Source organism: Mixophyes fleayi, chromosome 2, assembly GCF_038048845.1.
Source record: "Mixophyes fleayi isolate aMixFle1 chromosome 2, aMixFle1.hap1, whole genome shotgun sequence".
Lineage (NCBI taxonomy): Eukaryota > Metazoa > Chordata > Amphibia > Anura > Limnodynastidae > Mixophyes > Mixophyes fleayi.
In genome coordinates, this window is record NC_134403.1 from 10,020,872 (window position 1) to 10,042,395 (window position 21,524).

Genomic DNA, 21,524 nt, shown 5'->3' on the forward strand with positions numbered 1-21,524 from the left:
GACATCTATATATACTTTAAAACTAATCCCAATTGCTCGCCACACTCCAAATCATACCCCAAAACCCCCCAGTGAAAGTAACAGAATAATGATACAAAAAACGGACCAGTCCTTTGGTTTTAGGCAGGCCAGAAAGGACTAATAAAGTTCTGTGGTCCAGCAGAGGTTTGAATATCTCCTCGTAAAGTTTCAAATTTCCAAACATGCGGTAAGTGAAATATGTCAGTGTAAAGTGTCACACTCCGGACAGGCGGAAACTGAATGGGTGGTCCTGAGGGAGTAAAGAGACTTCGGATCTTGCAGATCCCTCCAACCAGTAAACTGCCGACCATGTTGTACACTAATGCGGCGGTAAAGGCAAATCTCTTGTTCAAACTATTGTAAATATTTTTAGGGTACTACTCAAGCTCTTGACGTTCCCGAGCTGCTTGGCCAATGTTCTCCATCAGGTGATAGGGTTCTGAGCCGTTAAACAGATCTATGAGCAACTCTGGATGGAGCAGAGTTCCTGGGCAGAAAGATAGAGGAAGTAGTTGCAGGAATCCCTGGTGAGAGACGACACTACACCAAACGGTGGAAATCTTTGAACAAATGCTAATCCGCCCTGCAGGCTCTTATAAAGTGTCCAACGTTCTCATGGTGGAAATCCCACCTTGAAAGTGTAGTCATAAATCAATTGGGACTAGGATTGGGTGGGGTGAAAAGATGTGTTGGTGAAGGCACTGATTAGGATTCTCCCCATGTGTGGTTCTCCCCTGCTGAGCTGGTGCCTCCAAATCTACTAGAGTCCAGAGGAGAGCAATATAGGTCAACACTAAATAATATTCCTAGTCCCATTTCAAGAGCAACTCCTCCAATTATCCCCTTCCAAGCATTTGTTATGTTGAAGGAGGTGCTAACTTCTTGTGCGTTTAAGAGAGGCGGATGGATATCCCATACACCATTTTGTACTCCAAAGGGGAAATCAGGATTCAGGTGGGTTTTAGGTATGTGTCATAGCAAAAGAAAGGGTACACCCTAGCAAAGATAAGAGTCCATAAATATATACTCCAGTTTGAATGCTTCAGGGTGACCGATGGAAAGATGAGGTCTGTCTGGCCCATCTTGTCACATTTACTATTGGTAGTGGACTGCGATAGGTAATATATATCGCATGCAATGCATAATGATGCATCGCAGGTGTTTACCAACATTTACCTTGTTTGGGATGCAATGCCAAACCCTCCCGCTCTACGATTGACGATGCGGCATCACATTGGTCCTATGCAATGGTTCTTCTTTCCTCTTACTGTTAAACTGCGCAGTTCATGTATGCGAAAAGCTCCAGCTGTATAAGTAGTATGGGGGTCTCTGCATGAACGTGTTCCTAATTCCATATTGAGATGGCGTTAAGATTTTAAGCTCAGCTTAGTTTTATGAATTGTATAGCCACACAGTCCTCTTGTTAAATCTATGATTTCTCTTCTGTTGAACAAATAATGCAATGAGATGGGCATCATGGTGGCGTAGTGGTTAGCACTTCTGCCTTACAGCACTGGGGTCATGAGATCAATTCCCGACCATGGCCCTATCTGTGAGGAGTTTGTATGTTCTCCCCGTGTTTGCATGTGATTCCTCCGGGTGCTCCGGTTTCCTCCCACACTCCAAAAAAAAAACATACTGGTAGGTTAATTGGCTGCTAACAAATTGACCCTAGTCTGTGGGTGTGTGTGTCTGTGTGTCTGTGTGTCTGTGTGTCTCTGTCTGTCTGTGTCTGTGTTAGGGAATTTAGACTGTAAGCCCTAATGGGGCAGGGACTGATGTGAGTGAGTTCTCTGTACAGCGCTGCGGAATTAGTGGCGCTATATAAATAAATGGTGATGGTGATGATGATGATGTGATGGTCGTTTTACAGAGAAAACTGCTGTTTTCTCCGTTTGTATAGCTCATTGCATATTTGTAAATAGGCCCCTAAGAAGTACAGGATTATGTTTCCAGAAATTCTGCTGCCCAACATATCATACAGCATACACTCAGAATAGTGCTCCAGCAGATCTTGGAGTGTGCACACATGATACTGTCCTGGCGAATCTTGGGGCATACACGTAATATAGTGTTCTGGCTGATAATAGAATATACATGCAGGCTAGTGTCCCAGCAGATCTTGGAATGTACACGCCGGATACTGTCCCCAGTAGACCTTGCAACATACACACAGGACACTGTCCCAGCAAATCTTGGAGCATACAGACATGATACTGTCCCGGCAGGTCTTGGAGTGTACACACAGAATACTATCCTGGCAGGCGATGGAGCATACACACGGGATACTGTCCCGGCAGATTTTAGAGCGTACATACAAGATACTGTCTCGGTAGATCTCGGAACGTACGCACAGGAACTATCCTGGCAGGTCATGGAGCGTACACACAGGACACTGTCCCGGCAGATCTTGGAGTGTACACACAGCATACTGTCCTGGTGAATCTTGGAGTATACACATATGATAGTGTCCTGGCTGATAATAGAGCATATATGCAGGCTAGTGTCCAAGCAGATCTTGGAGCATACACATGGGATACTGTCCCGGCAGATTTTGGAGCGTACATACAAGATACTGTCTCGGTAGATCTCGGAACATACGCACAGGAACTATCCTGGCAGGTCATGGAACGTACACACAGGACACTGTCCCGGCAGATCTGGGAGTGTACACACAGGATACTGTCCTGGTGAATCTTGGAGTATACACGTATGATAGTATGATAGTGTCCTGGCTGATAATAGAGCATACATGCAAGCTAGTGTCCAAGCAGATCTTGGAGCATACACACAGGATACTGTCCCCAGGTCTTGGAGCATGCATGCAGGATAGTGTCCTGGAAGATCATAGAGCACATCTGTCCTGATAGATTTTGGAGTGTACATTCAGGGTACTGTGGTGGCGGAACTTGAAGCATAGATGCAGGATACTGTCATGGCGGATGTGGACTGTACACAGAATATTGTCCCGACTGATCTTGGAAAACGGCAGTTCCCATCATGTCATATTAAAGAATGTAATAATAATGTACTTTTTACATATAAAATACTCTTTTTGTAAATAACAACTTATAAATAGTTATAACTAACTTGCAGAAAAAGAGGAATGGTCTCATTATGGAGCTCATCCAGCTGAAGGAGGACAAACAGTGTTGTGATATAATTTGTTTTTTCTCGCAAGGAATATACTGGCTGCTTTTGCATATATATGGATACTAGGATGCACCCCCTCCTAACTAAATCTGTCCCCACAGATTCAATTTGCACCTCCCCTCCCCCATTAGTGCAATATGGTTTTGCAAAATAGCCCTCTCTAGCTGGGTTTACTTCCAAGTAGAGATGGTCACTGACCCCCGTGTTTTGGTTTTGGATTCGGTTTTGGATCTGGATTACCGTCGTGTTTTGGTTTTGGTTTTGGTTTTGCAAAACCGCCATTGCGTGTTTTGGTTTTGGTTTTGGTTTTGTTTGGTTTTGTTTTGCTATTTTGTTGGAAAATACATGTTTTTGTGCCTAAAATAACCCAATTTAGTGCTCCAACTGTTTTAGAGATAAGTAATCTAAATTGTTGAGGTAATAAATCATCCAAAAAAACTGTTTAATTCTTCATTGGTAGGCCTTCATTTATTCTACACACAAAACAGATTGTCTTCCTCTCCATCTATGCATATTGGCAATGCAGCCATCGTCTTTGGATGTATATTACACCCTACACTTATAGTTAAATATGTAAAGAAATGGAAAAAGACAGTTTGCTTTCTGTCTCTATAGGCCCCCCTCCACTTTTTTAAAAAAACAAAAAATTCAGCCATTATAGACTGTACAATATTAATTGACATGGAGAAAGCCAGTTTGGTTTCTGTCTCTCTAGGCCCCCCTCCACTTGTATAAAATACTAATAAATTCAGCCATTATATACTGTACAATATAAATTGAAATGGACAAAGGCAGTTTGGTATTTGTCCGCATCAGATCCTCTCTCCACTAGGAGTAAAATAGAAAACTATTCAGCCGTTATATAATCTAGAATATAAATAGAAATTGAGAAAGGCAATTTGGTATTTGTCTGCATCATAATCATCAACATCATCATTAGCGCCCTCGTCGCCTACACAAATCTCCCCCTCATCCTCTTTTAATTCCAAAGTGGCATCCTTAATTTGGGTATCACCGGCTACACTCGGGCTATTAAGGCACACATCAGCAGAATGCTCACGATTAGACATCCCACTGTTGGATGGACTCTCCACAGGGATTGTTGTCATTTGTGAATCAGAGCAAATATTCTCCTGTAATGCCTCACTGTTATCTTGCAGCTCGGCTTTGACGCGTAACAGTAGTTGTGCACCAATTGTAGGCTGGGTAACTTTTTTGGATCTGCCACTAATACCCAAAGGTAAAGGCCTCATTCTCTCTTTGCCACTGCGTGTGTAGAATGGCATGCTTGCAATTTTTTTTTTTATCGTCACTTAACTTTTGCTCAGTTACACTTCTTTTTCGCTTCAATACAGTAAATTTTTTTTGGGTTTTTGTTTTTTGCACTAATTTGGAAACACTCTGTTGTTTGACATCGCCTTGGCCAGATGACGTACTGGGAACACTAACATCAGGACTGGTGACAGAACCTGGTTTCTCATTCAGATCATATGTGGACTGCTTTGAATCCATTCTGAGCGCAAACCACTGGGGAGTGCTAAAAATTATTTGGTAGATACTGCTGACAGATATGACTTTTGACAGCCAGAAATATTAATGCACAATTAGGGAGGACACCCCAAAAGCACTAAGGAGTGCTAAAAATTATTTAGTAGATACTGCTGACAGTTATGACTTGACAGCCAGAAATATTAATGCACAATTAGGGAGGACACCCCAAAAGCACTGAGGAGTGCTAAAAATTATTTGGTAGATACTGCTGACAGATATGACTTTTGACAGCCAGAAATATTTATGCACAATTATGGGGGACACCCCAAAAGCACTGGGGTGTGCCAAATATTAAGAAAAAATAATAAACCTCTATCCTCCTCTCTGCACTAGCGATTTTGGTTAGAGCAATTGCAAGAACAATATTGTATTCTCTGTCCCTGCTCTAATTAGCCTATGACTACACCCTGCTCTCTCCCTCTGTCAAATGGCGATGGATTGCTGTGGAGGCGTGTATTTATAAAGTTGAAGTATCGCGAGAACCGAGCCCCGAGATCCGACGACGTCACGATGACGTTCGGCCTCGATTTGGATTCGGAACGGACGGGAGAATACCTGCTCAGCTCGGTACTCTGATACCCAAAGTTCGGGTGGGTTCGGTTCTCGGACCCGCCCATCTCTACTTCCAAGTCTAAATGAGGCCTAGTATTTGTTAATATGATATTACCTGAGAAGTTTATGTTACTAGTTTATTCTTGGACCAAAAATCACTAGATACGGGCCCAGGTATTTCTATTTGTCCCCAGCAGGGGGAGTCTGAGGGCCTCACAGATTACTTCAGATTCTGGAGATCTGTGATAATATACATGGACTCACGTTTTATCCCGACTGGAAAAACAACCGTGACAAATATATTGCAGCTGTTTGAGGCTCACATATTCTGACTGTAACTGAGCTGGGACCATCATCAATACATCTGCTCCAAGGACCATCACTACTACATCTACTCCAGGGGCCGTCATCAATACATCTACTCCAGGGACCGTCATCAATACATCTGCTCCAAGGACCATCACTACTACATCAACTCCAGGGCCCGTCATCAATACATCTACTCCAGGGACAGTCATCAATACATCTACTCCACTAACCATCACTACTACATCAACTCCAGGGACCGTCATCAATACATCTACTCCAGGGACAGTCATCAATACATCTACTCCAGGGACCGTCATCAATACATCTACTCCAGAAACCATCACTACTACATCTACTCCAGGGACCGTCACTACTACATAAACTCCAGGGACCGTCACCAAAACATCTACTCCAGGGGCCGTCACTACTACATCTACTCCAGGGACCGTCATCAAAACATCTACTTCAGGGACCGTCACTATTACATCTACTCCAAGGACCATCACTACTACATCAACTCCAGGGACCATCATCAATACATCTACTCCAGGGACCGTCATCAATACATCTACTCCAGAAACCATCACTACTACATCTACTCCAGGGACCATCATCAATACATCTACTCCAGAGACCGTCATCAATACATCTACTCCAGAAACCATCACTACTACATCTACTCCAGGGACCGTCACTACTACATCTACTCCAGGGACCGTCATCAATACATCTGTTCCAAGGACCATCACTACTACATCAACTCCAGGGACCGTCATCAATACATCTACTCCAGGGACCGTCATCAATACATCTATTCCAGGGACTGTCACTACTACAACAACTCCAGGGACCGTCACTACTACATCTGCTCCAGGGACCGTCATCAATACATCTGTGCCAAGGACCATCACTACTACATCAACTCCAGGAACCATCATCAATACATCTACTCCAGGGACCGTCATCAATACATCTACTCCAGAAACCATCACTACTACATCTACTCCAGGGACCGTCATCAATACATCTACTCCAGGGACTGTCACTATTACATCTACTCCAGGGACCGTCATCAAAACATCTACTCCAGGGACTATCACTACTACATCTACTCCAGGGACCATCATCAATACATCTACTCCAGAGACCGTCATCAATACATCTACTCCAGAAACCATCACTACTACATCTACTCCAGGGACCGTCACTACTACATCTACTCCAGGGACCGTCATCAATACATCTGTTCCAAGGACCATCACTACTACATCAACTCCAGGGACCGTCATCAATACATCTACTCCAGGGACCGTCATCAATACATCTATTCCAGGGACTGTCACTACTACAACAACTCCAGGGACCGTCACTACTACATCTGCTCCAGGGACCGTCATCAATACATCTGTGCCAAGGACCATCACTACTACATCAACTCCAGGAACCATCATCAATACATCTACTCCAGGGACCGTCATCAATACATCTACTCCAGAAACCATCACTACTACATCTACTCCAGGGACCGTCATCAATACATCTACTCCAGGGACTGTCACTATTACATCAACTCCAGGGACCGTCATCAAAACATCTACTCCAGGTACCATCATCAATATATCTACTCCAGGGGCCGCCACTACTACATCTACTCCAGGGCCCGTCATTAATATATGTACTCCAGGGCCCATCATTACTACATCTACTCCAGGGCTCGTCATTAATATATGTACTCCAGGGACCGTCATTACTACATCTACTCCAGGGACTGTCACTATTACATCAACTCCAGGGACCGTCATCAAAACATCTACTCCAGGTACCATCATCAATATATCTACTCCAGGGGCCGCCACTACTACATCTACTCCAGGGCCCGTCATTAATATATGTACTCCAGGGCCCATCATTACTACATCTACTCCACGGCCCGTCATTAATACATGTACTCCAGGGCCCATCATTACTACATCTACTCCAGGGCCCGTCATTAATATATGTACTCCAGGGACCGTCATTACTACATATACTCCACGGCCTGTCATTAATACATGTACTCCAGGGCCCATCATTACTACATCTACTCCAGGGCCTGTCATTACTGTGTTTTCTGTCATTCTTCGTATTTTAAAACAACTTTTTCATCTTTAAGCTCATCCTTAGCATTTATTTTTATAGTGTCGCTAATTCCGCAGCGCTGTACAGAGGATATTTGTCAGTCACATCAGTCCCTGCTCCATTGGAGCTTACAGTCTGATCCCCTAACACACACACAGACAGAGAGACACAGACTAGGGTCAATTTAATAGCAGCCAAATAACCTACCAGTATGTTTTTGGAGTGTGGGAGGAAACTGGAGCACACGGGGGAAACCCACACAAACACGGAGAGAACATACAAACTCCGCAAGATAAGGCCATGGTCGGGAATTGAACTCATGACCCCAGTGTTGCGAGGCACAGGTGCTAATCCCACTAATTATTATTCAGAGCGCTCTTAGGTAGAATGGCGTATTTTGTGAACAAGTTTTCTTTAGGGAATAACATTTCTCAGGCGTTGGTTCAGTGACACTTTCTGGCTGAACATAAACAACAACTAAAAACCATCTGAACTTTTTTGGTTGAACAATGATTGCTGTTTTCACAAATTAATTCCTTACATTCAAATCCAATTCTGCAAAACCATATGTAAGGCCTCAGTGCCCACTGCAGAGAGAAGTGAGCAGGGCTCAGGGGAAAGAGGCAGTTTCCTAAATGTCCCACATGAAGTAATCATGTATTCTCTCTCTCTCTCTCTCTGTCTCCCTCTCTCTCTCTTTCTCTCTCTCTTTCTCTCTCTCTTTCTCCCTCTCTCTCTTTCTATCTCTCTCTCCCTCTCTCTTTCTCCCCCTCTCTTTCTCCCTCTCTCTCTTTCTCTCTCTATCTCTCCCTCTCTCTCTTTCTCCCTCTCTCTTTCTCTCTCTCTCTTTCTCTCTCTCTTTCTATCTCTCTCTCCCTCTCTCTTTCTCTCTCTCTCTCTTTCTCCCCTCTCTATTTCTCTCTCTCTTTCTCCCCCTCTCTCTTTCGCTCTCTCCCTCTCTTTTTCTCTCTCCCTCTCTCTCTTTCTCCCTCTCTCTCTTTCTATCTCTCTCTCCCTCTCTCTCTTTCTCCCCCTCTCTCTTTCTCCCTCTCTCTCCCTCTCTCTCTCTCTCTCTTTCTCTCTCTCTTTCTATCTCTCTTTCTATCTCTCTCTCCCTCTCTCTCTTTCTCCCCCTCTCTCTTTCTCTCTCTCTTTCTATCTCTCTCTCCCTCTCTCTCTTTCTCCCCCTCTCTTTCTCTCCCTCTCTCTCTTTCTCCCTCTCTCTCTTTCTATCTCTCTCTCCCTCTCTCTCTTTCTCCCCCTCTCTCTTTCTCCCTCTCTCTCCCTCTCTCTCTCTCTCTCTCTCTCTCTCTCTCTCTCTCTCTCTCTCTCTCTCCCTCTCTCTCTTTCTCTCTCTCTTTCTATCTCTCTCTCCCTCTCTCTCTTTCTCCCCCTCTCTCTTTCTCTCTCTCTTTCTATCTCTCTCTCCCTCTCTCTCTTTCTCCCCCTCTCTCTTTCTCCCTCTCTCTCTTTCTCTCTCTCTTTCTATCTCTCTCCCTCTCTCTCTTTCTCCCCCTCTCTCTTTCGCCCTCTCACTCTCTTTTTCTCTCCCTCTCTTCCTTTTTCTCTCTCTCTCTTTCTCTCTCACTCCCTCCCTCTCCCTCTCTCTTTCTCTCTCTCTCTCTTTCTTCCTCTATTGTTTTATTTCTTTCTCTACCCCTCTCTCTCTATATCTCCCTCACTCTTTATTTCCCTATGTCTCTCTCATTCTCTATTTCTCTCTTCCTATTTTCTCTCTTTTTTTGATTTCTCTCTTCCTCTCTCTTTCTGTCTCTCTCTCCCTCTCCCTCTTTCTCTCTCTCTCTCTTTCTATCTCTCTCTCTTCCTCTCTCTTTCTGTCTCTCTCTTTATCTCTCTATTTGTCTTTTTATGTCTCTATCTCTTGTTCTCATTCTATTTCTATCTATTTATGTCTTTATCTTTCTCTTTCTTGCTTTTTCTTTAGTTCTCGTCTCTCTCTTTCTGTTTCTCTTTCTCTCTTGTATTTCAGTTGCATAAGATAAGTGATGGGAATGTAGGTAAATGCGGTAGGAATCTGTACTTCATTCTGCCCTGACCCACCACTGCCAGGGCAACCTCTTGACTTTGGGCATGCTGAAACTTGTAGTTCTAATTCATCTACAGCACCAGAGGTTGCCTGAACATGCTATAGTTGTGTAGGAGCAAAGCTCTTTTACGGACCTGTCTCCGTGTGCTGGGTTTATTTATGGCATTTGGGCGTCAGAGGAAAGTGACTAAGAAAAACGATTGTAAATGGATGAAACTGATACAGTAGCCCCGTGGCAGCAGCTACTGTCTGACTTGGTGTAAACATTTCTGATAAATGATCCTCCTGGAGTACAAGATATTCAATTAATGCATCTTAATAATTCCTCTCCTGACAGTAGGCACTTTCTAATACCGTCTGCTGTAATGTCCTTTAATAGTTATGTGCATCCAGGGGGTATCGTTACAATGCAGACAAATATACAACCAGATGCCTGTTCTATTTCTTGATGGTTTGCAGAGGCTTTGTATAGTGTTTGTTCTTAGCAAAGTGTCTGTACAGCCTACTGTCTTACATGGACCACCCCCCTCTTAATTCATTAACTTTTACCTTTTCTCCTAAAATATTACCTGGTTGACCCACATATATGTCTTGACACTCTGATTGGTGAATAGCTGGTTCTGTCCAACTGAGTGCTGGGAGTTGTCCGGCTTACTGGCACGGCCAAACTTAATGTCCAATGGAAACTGTTATACTCAGTAAACTGCTCCTAGCATTCTGATTGGTAGATAATTGTGGCCAATCATCAATTAGCTTGTCAGGAGCTTCCATCGAGGTAGTGGATAGCGGTGGCCACCTACTAGAGTGTTGGGAGCTGGCTTCGCTCATATCCAGTTGAAATATCAGTCAAATTTGCTGAGCCTCCTGGCTGTTTGTGATAAATGATGAGATTTGTCTGAGGTATACAGACTGATTCCATTTGACATCTCAAATTTTAAAATCACTTTGATTAAGTAACAATTGGTTTGAATGAAGACCCCCTAGGTCAGGGGTAGGCAACCTTAAACACTCAAAGAGCCATTTGGACACGTTTTCCAGAGAAAAAAAACATTGGGAGCCACCAAACCCTTTTGACATCTAAAATGACAATAACACTGCATATATAGTTTTTTTACATTTATGCTATGTATGAAAAAACTATAGTGTGTTGCATTTCTTAAATGAATGAACGCAATTGAATGCATTTTCTTCCCCAGCAGCGCAATTTAGTTTCGTCCATTTTTATTATGCAGTCCCCTCATGTAGGTCCTTTTTTTATTATTCTGCCCCAACAAAAAATGTTTCTTTTTACTATTTACTTACCTTCTCTTCTCTTATCTGATCTTCTCTGCTCCTCCTTGGCGCACTCTCTGTCAACTGAATGTTGCTGACGCGACCTTAGGGTCACGTCAGCATCATTCAGCCAGCAGTTAACTCCTCTGCCGGCTCCCATTAGTTTTTTATATTTTTCAATCGCAATTAGTGAGGCGCTCTGTCACCCCCTTTGCCACTGACACCCGGACTTCAGGGCCACAGCAGATGGCTGAAAGAGCCGCAGGTTGCCGACCCCCGCCCTAGGTGCTCTTGTGATGCAGAAAGATGTTTTTCCATCAATGTTTTTTTCCCAGGTGGACCCGAGTCCTGGTTTGTCCAAGGCAAATCCCGCTTCTGTCAATTTTTTGCCTTTTGACCACAGCATATGTATTCTCTCTGTACAACAGGTATATATATTGGTGTAATTTTGGAGCTTTACATGTGTCTCTATTCAGGAAGTGGATCCAGAGATGGATTAACCCCTCAGTTAGTTTCTGAATCATTACAGTACTTAGCACGTTCACCTCTGCAAACATCTGCATTTTATTCATTCACATTTCACCTCTGTGGTTAAAGGTTCTATATCTTTGTGCTTTGGAGCCCAACACACGGCAAATTATTTTTCTCCTAAGAGATCAGATAGTGTCTAAAAAGCATCATTTATTTATACTGATTTTTATATAGGATCATCGAAGTGAATAAAGAAAATAGTCTAGTCTGCACCTTACAGTCCCCATAATTTGTGTGTGTGTGTTTTGTTTTACAGTGTGAGGGGATGGAGGTTTTTACTTAGCTATATCTATAATCTGTTTTGTCCCATGCATTTTGGATGTTTGGCAATTCATAAATGTCCTCTGGAATGTGGAAGCTCGTATGAGGCCAGACATAAATAAATTGGGATACAAAGAGCTATCTGGTCATTGTTAGCAAGCCATAAATACATTCTTTATAACAATGGTTGTATGGATAAAAATATAGGTTTGTTTTTTCTGGTTGCTTTATTTTATGATTTAAAAGATTTATATATTTCAGAGTTTTTACCACAATAATATTAGGGGACATTTCTGGAAACTGGTGCACCCGACGAGGGTCTTGTAACTCATAACCACCTGTGCACCACTTTTCAGAAATGTCCTTTTATATTTTGTGATCTAGTGATGTTGAAGTAGCAGAACCAGAAAGGTCTTGGAGAAAGTAACAGGGTGTTGTTTGACCTTCGGGACTGACAGATTATCTTCTCTTTTCAGACCTTAACTGGGTGAGGATCCTGCTCTACTGTATAATCTTCCTTCTCAGTGTCTTTGGCAACACGCTTATAATCATCGTACTAGTGATGAACAAACGACTCCGTACCATCACCAACTCCTTTCTACTCTCCCTGGCCATCAGCGACATCATGCTGGCTCTCTTTTGCATGCCTTTTACCCTCATCCCCAATCTCATGGAAAACTTCATCTTTGGAGAAGTCATCTGCAAGACCGCTGGTTACTTTATGGGTGAGGATCCCAGTGTCCTTTACCCCCATATACCTCTTGTTTCCCTCATAGACCATTTAGTACCAGTGACTCAATGAAATAGAAGTTTGAAAGAAATGTCCCTGGACATGATAGGAGCAGTTCCTGTGGGTGAAACAAGCATTGGTCACTTGATCTAAATTGTGCCGTTGAACTAACAGTAGAATTATTTGAACTTTAATTTATCTTATCATTCCTTTGCTTTTGCAACATTATGGCTGAGCTTTATCAAACCTTCCAAAAAGGAAAAATGGAGGTGTTGACCAATCAGATTGTAGTACATTTCATAGAATGATCTAGATAAATCATTGCTAGAATCTGATTGGTTGCTATGGGCAACACCCCCCATTTTAAGAAGGTTTGATAAACCTACCCCTATTGCCTTTACTCTGACAGTTAGTATATTGTGACTTGAAATGATTGAGAAGATGATTCATTAGAGTAGTAATTGGAGGGGTGTAACAATCTCAGGAACCACATTTTTATGAAGTTTCCCTTACTGACGCTCTTCCTTGAAATCACTTCTCCTGTACAAATACCGCTTGGATGATTTTCTGATCTGGTAAGTCCAACCACCCTTAAGCACTAAACCACTGTTTCTGGTGTCATCCTTTTATAGGTATCTCTGTCAGTGTCTCCACCTTCAATCTGGTGGCCATCGCCATTGAACGCTACAGCGCCATCTGCAATCCCTTGAAATCTCGTGTCTGGCAGACCCGGTCTCATGCCTACAAGGTCATCGCTGCCACCTGGATCTTATCCATTGTAATAATGATCCCTTACCTTGTTTACAGCAAATTGGTGGTGTTCAACATGAAAACAGAAAACAGAAAGGGCTACCAGTGCCGACTCAAGTGGCCCAATAGTCAGGTGCACCAGGCATGGTGAGAAGCTTCCTATTTTCTTTCTGTATGGGAATATCTGTTGCCGTATGTCACATTCCCAGACTATCCATCTTATTCACAATCTTTGCTCTTCTGTGTTATTTGAAAGATCACCTATAATTTCCCCTTCATCCATCATCATCTCTTTCGTTCTTTGTCTTCCATCTTTTTAAACCAAAATAGACTGGTGCCTTTATAATACTACAGAAACACGAAAAAGCAGAGATGGGCTTGCCTTCAGCATTGTTCATACATCCTTGCTGTGAGAGGACAGATCTGGATAAGTGACCTAGTCCCCTTACCATCCGATATTCTTCCACGTAAATCCAGATGATATGTACTGCTCAACAAAGAGCATCAAATCCTTCACAGCATGTGTGCCCATCAGGGGTATTGAATGTGGGTATAGAGAAATGATTCCTTGCAATTGGTCTATATATTAAGTTCAGTTATATTCTATCACTCTTGTACATTTCTGTAAATGATCCCATTATCATGACAGTTTTTTTCTCCTGGGAATTCATGGAATATCTGCATTACCTGTTAACTTCTCTGCATGTTCGATCATCCCGTCAATGTCTCTCGTTTGCATTGTTTTGTGTCCTTAGTCCCCCCCCCCCCCCCCTTCAATGGAAGAGTTCAGCTGCTATGAACCTGTAATAAATCATTTCAAAGACAGAGTTCTATAAAAAAAAAAGGGCCCGGGGACTTGGGAGTTTTAGTGAAACATAACATGAAGAAAAAGATTATCGTCACTAATCAGTTCGCCCTGGAGATAGTATGACTCATAGAGTGATAGTCAGGCTGGTGAGCTTACTCATTCCTGTTCTGGTCAACTGTTTGTCTCTGCTCTTTGACTTCCTGGTAGAAGGTCTTCAGTTAGAACTGCAGATGTTTGGGCAAAACAAATAGTACAATCTAATTTTTGTCTGTTCCTGGTTTATTATTGTAATACTCTCTGCTGTGCATCAATCAGAGATAAGACAAATTACAGTATGACAGTATGACAATGCTCTGCAGATATCTACTGAATAGAGGTGAATATACTAATTAGTATAAATTGAAAATTGATTCTGTCCAAGATTTATAAGACCCTGAATTTAACCAGTTTCTAGAGAGTATATAGAGATTAAGAAAAATGAACACTACTGTTCTCTTACCCTACACGCTAGCTGCTTATTTTTCATGTCATTTTCATTTTCAGCAGATAACCGAGCATTGAAGAAATTTCTATAACTCTACAAGGGCATCAAATCTCATATTTACTTCCAGATTATGAGCTCTTAGTCAATGCAGTGAGGAATGACAGCAATGTTACTGACAGCCACAAAGCACAACAAGCTGATAGCCAAGATAGAAGGCTTTCCTCTGGGATTTCTGATGAGGGAGTTATTCTACTGACTTCCGTGTTGTGTTTGACCTCTGAGTAACAGGAGAGAAGGTCAGAATCTAAGATAAAGGGGCAGAGTCTGAACAGCTGGGCTATGTGGGTGAATGTACTGCAGGGTAGCTTGTAGTGCTGATATCAAGGACCTTGCATGGGTATCAAGGTCAGAGAGCTTGTGTGGATGTAAGGGAGCTTGTTGTGTGTATCTCAGGGAGCTTGTTGTGTGTATATCAGGTAGCTTGTGTGTAAATCAGGGAGTTTCTTGTGTGTATATCAGGGAGCTTGTTGTATGGATGTCAGAGGGCTTGTTGTGTGGATGTTGGGGAGATTGTTGTGTGTATCTCAGGGAGCTTGTTGTGTGTATATCAGGGAGCTTGTTGTGTGGATGTCAGAGAGCTTCTTGTGTGTATCTCAGGGAGCTTGTTGTGTGTATATCAGGGAGCTTGTTGTGTGGATGTCAGAGTGCTTGTGTGTGTAAATCAGGGAGCTTTTTGTGTGTAAATTAGGGAGTTTCTTGTGTGTATATATCAGGGAGCTTGTTGTGTGGATGTTGGGGAGATTATTGTGTGGATCTCAGGGAGCTTGTTGTGTAGATGTCAGGGAGCTTGTTGTGTGGATATCAGGGAGCTAGTTGTGTGGATTTTAGAGAGCTTGTTGTGTGTATATCAGGGAGCTTGTGTGGATGTCAGAGGTCTTGTTGTGTGGATGTCAGGGAGCTTGTTGTGTGGATGTCAGGGAGCTTGTTATGTAGATGTCAGGGAGCTTGTTGTGTGTATATCAGGGAGCTTGTTGTGTGGATATTAGGGAGCTTGTGTGGATGTCAGAGGTCTTGTTGTGTGGATGTCAGGGAGCTTGTTGTGTGGATGTCAGGGAGCTTGTTGTGTGGATATCAGGGAGCTTGTTCTGTGGATATCAGGGAGCTTGTTGTGTGGATATCAGGGAGCTTGTTGTGTAGATGTCAGGGAGCTTGTTGTGTGTATATCAGGGAGCTTGTTGTGTGTATATCAGGGAGCTTGTTGTGTGGATATTAGGGAGCTTGTTGTGTAGATGTCAGGGAGCTTGTTGTGTGGATATCAGGGAGCTTGTTCTGTGGATATCAGGGAGCTTGTTGTGTAGATGTCAGGGAGCTTGTTGTGTGTATATCAGGGAGCTTGTTGTGTGGATATTAGGGAGCTTGTGTGGATGTCAGAGGTCTTGTTGTGTGGATGTCAGGGAGCTTGTTGTGTGGATGTCAGGGAGCTTGTTATGTGTATATCAGGGAGCTTGTTGTGTGGATGACAGATGTCTTGTTGTGTGAATGTCGAGGAACTTGTGTGGATATCAGAGAGCTTGTTGTGTGGATATCAGAGGTCTTGTTGTGTTGATATTAGGGAGCCTGTTGTGTGGATATCAGGGAGATTGTGTGGATATCAGGGAGCTTGTTGTCTGAATGTCGGCGAGATTTTTGTGTGGATGACGGGAAGCTTGTTGTGTGGATATCGGGGAGATTGTTGTGTGAATGTCAGGGAGCTTGTTGTGTGGATGTCAGAGAGCTTGTTGTGTGGATGTCAGGGAGCTTGTTGTGTGGATGTCGAGGAGCTTGTGTGGATATCAGGGAGCTTGTTATGTGTATATCAGGGAGCTTGTTGTGTATATGTCGAGGAGCTTGTTCTGTAGATATCAGGGAGCTTGTTGTGTGGATTTTAGAGAGCTTGTTGTGTGTATATCAGTTTGTTGTATGGATGTCGGGGAGCTTGTTGTGTGGATATCAGAGGTCTTGTTGTGTGGATATCAGAGAGCTTGTTTTGTGGATATCAGAGGTCTTGTTGTGTGGATATCAGGGAGCTTGTTGTGTGGATATCAGAGAGCTTGTTGTATTGATATCAGGGAGCTTGTTGTGTGGATGTTGATGAACTTGTGTTAGTGTCAGGGAGCCTGTTGTGTTTCAGTAATGGAGCTTGTTGTGTGGATGTCAGTGGGCTTGTTGTGTGGATGTCAGAGGTCTTGTTGTGTGGATGTCAGGGAGCTTGTTGTGCGGATATCAGAGAGCTTGTTGTGTGGATGTCGGGGAGTTTGTTGTGTGGATGTCTGGTAGATTGTTGTGTGGATGTCAGGGAGCTTTTTGTGTGTATATTAGGTAGCTTGTGCAGATGTCAGAGGTCTTCTTGTGTGGATGTCAGGGAGCTTGTTGTGTGTATATCAGGGAGCTTGTTGTGTGGATATCAGAGGTCTTGTTGTGTGGATATCAGAGAGCTTGTTTTGTGGATATCAGAGGTCCTGTTGTGTGGATATCAGGGAGCTTGTTGTGTGGATATCAGAGAGCTTGTTGTGTTGATATCAGGGAGCTTGTTGTTTGGATGTTGATGAACTTGTGTTAGAGTCAGGGAGCCTGTTGTGTTTCAGTAATGGAGCTTGTTGTGTGGATGTCAGTGGGCTTGTTGTGTGGATGTCAGTGGGCTTGTTGTATGGATGTCAGAGGTCTTGTGTGGATGTCGAGGAACTTGTGCGGATATCAGAGAGCTTGTTGTGTGGATGTCGGGGAGATTGTTGTGTGGATGTCGGGTAGATTGTTGTGTGGATGTTAGGGAGCTTTTTGTGTGTATATTAGGGAGCTTGTGCAGATGTCAGAGGTCTTCTTGTGTGGATGTCAGGGAGCTTGTTGTGTGTATATCAGGGAGCTTGTTGTGTGGATGTCAGAGGTTTTGTTGTGTGAATGTTGAGGAGATTGTTGTGTGGATATCAGAGAGCTTGTGTGGATATCAGAGAGCTTGTTGTGTTGATATCAAGGAGCTTGTTGTGTGGATATCAGGGAGTTTGTTGTGTTGATATCAGGGAGCTTGTTGTGTGGATGTCAGGGAGCTTGTTATGTGTATATCAGGGAGCTTGTTGTGTGGATATCAGAGAGCTTGTTGTGTTGATATCAGGGAGATTGTTATGTGTATATCAGGGAGCTTGTTGTGTGGATGTCAGAGGTCTTGTTGTGTGGATGTCGAGGAGTTTGTTGTGTGGATATCCGAGAGCTTGTTGTGTGGATGTCAGAGAGCTGGTTGTGTGGATATCAGAGAGCTTGTTGTGTGGACCACAGGGAGCTTGTTGTGTGGATGTTGATGAACTTCTGTTAGTGTCAGGGAGCTTGTTGTGTGGCTGTAATGGAGATTGTTGTGTGGATGTCAGTGGACTTGTGTGGATGTCAGGGAGCTTGTTGTGCGGATATCAGGGAGCTTATTGTATGGGGGTCAGTGGGCTTGTTGTGTGGATGTCAGAGGGCTTGTTGTGCGGATATCAGGGAGCTTATTGTGTGGATGTCAGGGAGATTGTTGTGTGGATGTCCAGGAGTTTGTTGTGTGGATGTCGGGAAGATTGTTGTGTGGATGTCGGGAAGATTGTTGTGTGGATGTCGGGAAGCTTGTTGTGTGGATGTCGGGGGATTGTTGTGAAGATATTAGGGAGCTTGTTGTGTGGCTGTCAGGGAGCTTGTTGTGTAAATATCAGGGAGCTTTTTGTGTTGTTGTCAGTGAGCTTGTTGTGTAGATGTCAGAGAGCTTGTTGTGTGGATGTCAGGGAGCTTGTTGTGTGGATGTCAGAGAGCTTATTGTGTGGATGTTAGGGAGATTGTTGCGTGGATATCAGGGGGCTTGTTGTCTGAATGTCAGGGAGATTTTTGTGTGGATGACGGGAAGCTTTTTGTGTGGATATCGGGGAGCTTGTTGTGTAGATGTCAGATGGCTTGTGTGTCACGAGCCGCGGCGGTACTCACAGCCGCCGCGGCTCGCTTCCTGTCGGTCCCAACGTCCCGGCCGTCACCATGACGACCGGGACGTCATTTCCTTCCAACTCCCGACCGTTGCCAAGGCAACGGTCGGACGCTTCCTCAGCGCCGTGTCCTGGCAGCCAGGCGCGCATGCGCTCTAGGGACAATCAGGCAGATTTAGCCTGTGGCTGAATTAGCAGGCATTAGCCTGCAGGTGTGGATTTCAGGGCTAAGCCCTGATTGGTCTTGCTAGGTGCTGGCAATTAGCCTACAAGTGTGGCCTTGTCTAGGGGCAGGTTCTGATTGGTTGTGGGTTGTATTTAAGGCAATGAGGTCTGCTGCCTCATTGCCGGTTATAGCTTCTGTGCTCCAGTCTGCTGACCTGCTTGTTCCAGTTCCTGTTTCCTGTATCTACGTTTTGACTTCCCGTGTATGACCCTTGGCTTCGTATTTGACTTCGCTTGTGTTTCCTGTGACCCTGATCCTTGGCGCGTTTACTCGTTCTGCTACTTTGCCTGTGACCTCTGACCTCAGCTTGTTCATTGTTACTGTTACCTGCTGCCGACCTTTGACCTCTGCGTGGACCTGACTCTTCTTGCCTGGGTTCTCCCCAGCCGGTACACACTTCACGACCTTCTATCAGTCTGCAGCCCAGTCTGTCCCCACCATCAGGGGCTCCAGTGAACACCTGACTGGCAGAGTAGACTCCGGGTTGTGTTGTGCCGGCTGGAGGGGTTCCTAACATTATAACCGGCCCACTCACGGAGACGAGGTGGGAATGGATGCAAGTGGATCGTCTCCGGCACAAGCCCTAGCAGCCCATGTTGAGTCCTTATATCAGATGATCCAGGGACTGGCTGAGCGTCTGTCTGTTCAAGAAGAAGCCGCAAAAGTGTCACAACCCACTTCAAGTTCCATCTGTGAACCTAAGATGAACTTGCCGGATCGCTTCTCTGGAAATAGGTCCCTGTTTCGGAATTTCAGGGAGAGCTGCAAGCTCTATTTCCGATTGAGACCCCGCTCCTCTGGGTCAGAGCATCAAAGAGTCGGGATTATCATTTCCCTTCTACAGGGTGACCCCCAGTCCTGGGCGTTTTCCTTGCCGCAGACCAGTCCTGCCATGCAGTCAGTAGACGCTTTCTTCGAGGCATTAGGTCTATTATATGACGACCCGGACCGTATTGCCTCCGCTGAAGCTCATCTACGGGCCTTGAAACAAGGCCGGCGCTCGGCAGAGGAATACTGCGCTGAATTCCGTAGATGGTCACCTGATAGTGGATGGAATGATCCTGCCTTGCGGAGTCAGTTCTGTCTTGGCCTGTCGGAACAGGTCAAAGACTCTTTGGTGCAGTACCCATCTCCTACCTCTCTGGAGGATCTGATGCACCTCTCCATTAAAATCGATAGGAGATTTAAAGAGCGGAAAACCGAAAAGGAGACATCATCACATCTATCCGGCTTCATTCCTGTTCCCACGGATGGTGAGGAACCCATGCAATTGGGAGCGTATCGTCTCTCCCCTGAGGAAAGAGACAAGAGAAGATCATAGGGCTTATGTCTCTATTGCGGCACAAAAGGCCACCTGCCCGAATAAGCCGGGAAAAGAGCATGCCTAGGGAACGAGGTGAAAGTTCACCTAGGTCTACAGATTGTCTCCCCAAAAAACGCCTTATTGATCCCTGCACAACTCTTGTTTAGTGCTCGTTCAATGGACCTGTCCGCCTTCGTTGATAGTGGAGCTGCAGGCAACTTCCTGGACATCGGGTTCGCACGCGCTACTAAAATTCCGATGGTAGAACTCAAGTCCGCTATTACTGTCTGTGGCTTAGATGGAGGTCCGTTGCCTGGTGGCAAGATTTCCTGGGAGACCTCGCCACTACAATTAAAAATCGGAGCTCTCCATTCAGAGTCAATAACCTTCCTCCTTATCGATTGTTCCTCAGTTCCCTTGATCTTGGGCCACCCATGGCTTTCCCGTCATAACCCTGTCATGGACTGGGTAAAAGGAGAAATTGTCCAGTGGAGCTCTTATTGTACACAGTCCTGCTTGTCACTGCCCCTGCGGGTGATTCAGTCTATTCCGGAGCAGCTTCCCTCACAATATCATGAGTTCTGGGATGTGTTCTCCAAGAAAGCTGCTGACACCTTACCACCTCACCGTGACTTCGACTGTGCCATCGAGCTTATTCCTGGTTCCAAGTTGCCTAAGGGTCGCCTGTACTCTCTCTCTGTTCCCGAGACCAAATCCATGCAGGAATACATCGATGAAAATCTGGAGAAATGCTTTATCAGGCCATCTAAATCTCCCGTAGGAGCAGGATGCTTCTTTGTATCCAAAAAGGATGGAGGGCTAAGACCCTGTATAGATTATCGGGGATTGAATCTTATCACAATTAAGAACACCTATCCTCTCCCGCTCATTTCCGTACTTTTTGATCAATTGAGAGGGGCTACGGTCTTCACAAAAATCGACCTTCGTGGAGCGTATAATCTCATCCGTATCAAGGAAGGAGATGAGTGGAAGACGGCATTCAATTCGCACTCTGGCCACTACGAGTATCTGGTCATGCCGTTTGGCCTTAGCAATGCACCTGCAGTGTTCCAGGACTTGATCAATGAAGTTCTTCGGGAATTCCTTGGTTGTTTCGTGGTCGTCTATTTAGATGATATCCTCATCTATTCCAGATCTTTGCCCGCCCATCAGACTCACGTCAAACAAGTTCTACAGAAATTACGAGAGAACCACCTGTACGCTAAGCTGGAAAAGTGTGAGTTCGAGGTGCAGAGGGTATCCTTTTTAGGCTATGTAATCTCTTCTGAGGGATTCTCCATGGATTCAGCTAAGGTCCAGGCTATTTTGGATTGGGTGCAACCCAACAATCTTAAGGCGGTGCAGAGGTTCCTGGGCTTCTCCAATTATTATAGGAGATTCATTCACAACTTTGCCGACATTGTGGCTCCCATT

The 21,524-nt window shown here is 44.4% G+C and overlaps 1 protein-coding gene across 1 annotated transcript in view; it reads left to right on the forward strand.

Annotated features, from left to right (window-relative positions):
- Window positions 1-21,524, forward strand: part of CCKBR (cholecystokinin B receptor) — a 54,531-nt gene that overhangs the window by 21,092 nt on the left and 11,915 nt on the right. Inside the window, exons 2-3 of the mRNA XM_075198446.1 lie at window positions 12,292-12,540; window positions 13,178-13,442. Of these exons, the coding sequence (XP_075054547.1) occupies window positions 12,292-12,540; window positions 13,178-13,442 (514 nt within the window). The remainder of the gene's footprint in view (window positions 1-12,291; window positions 12,541-13,177; window positions 13,443-21,524) is intronic.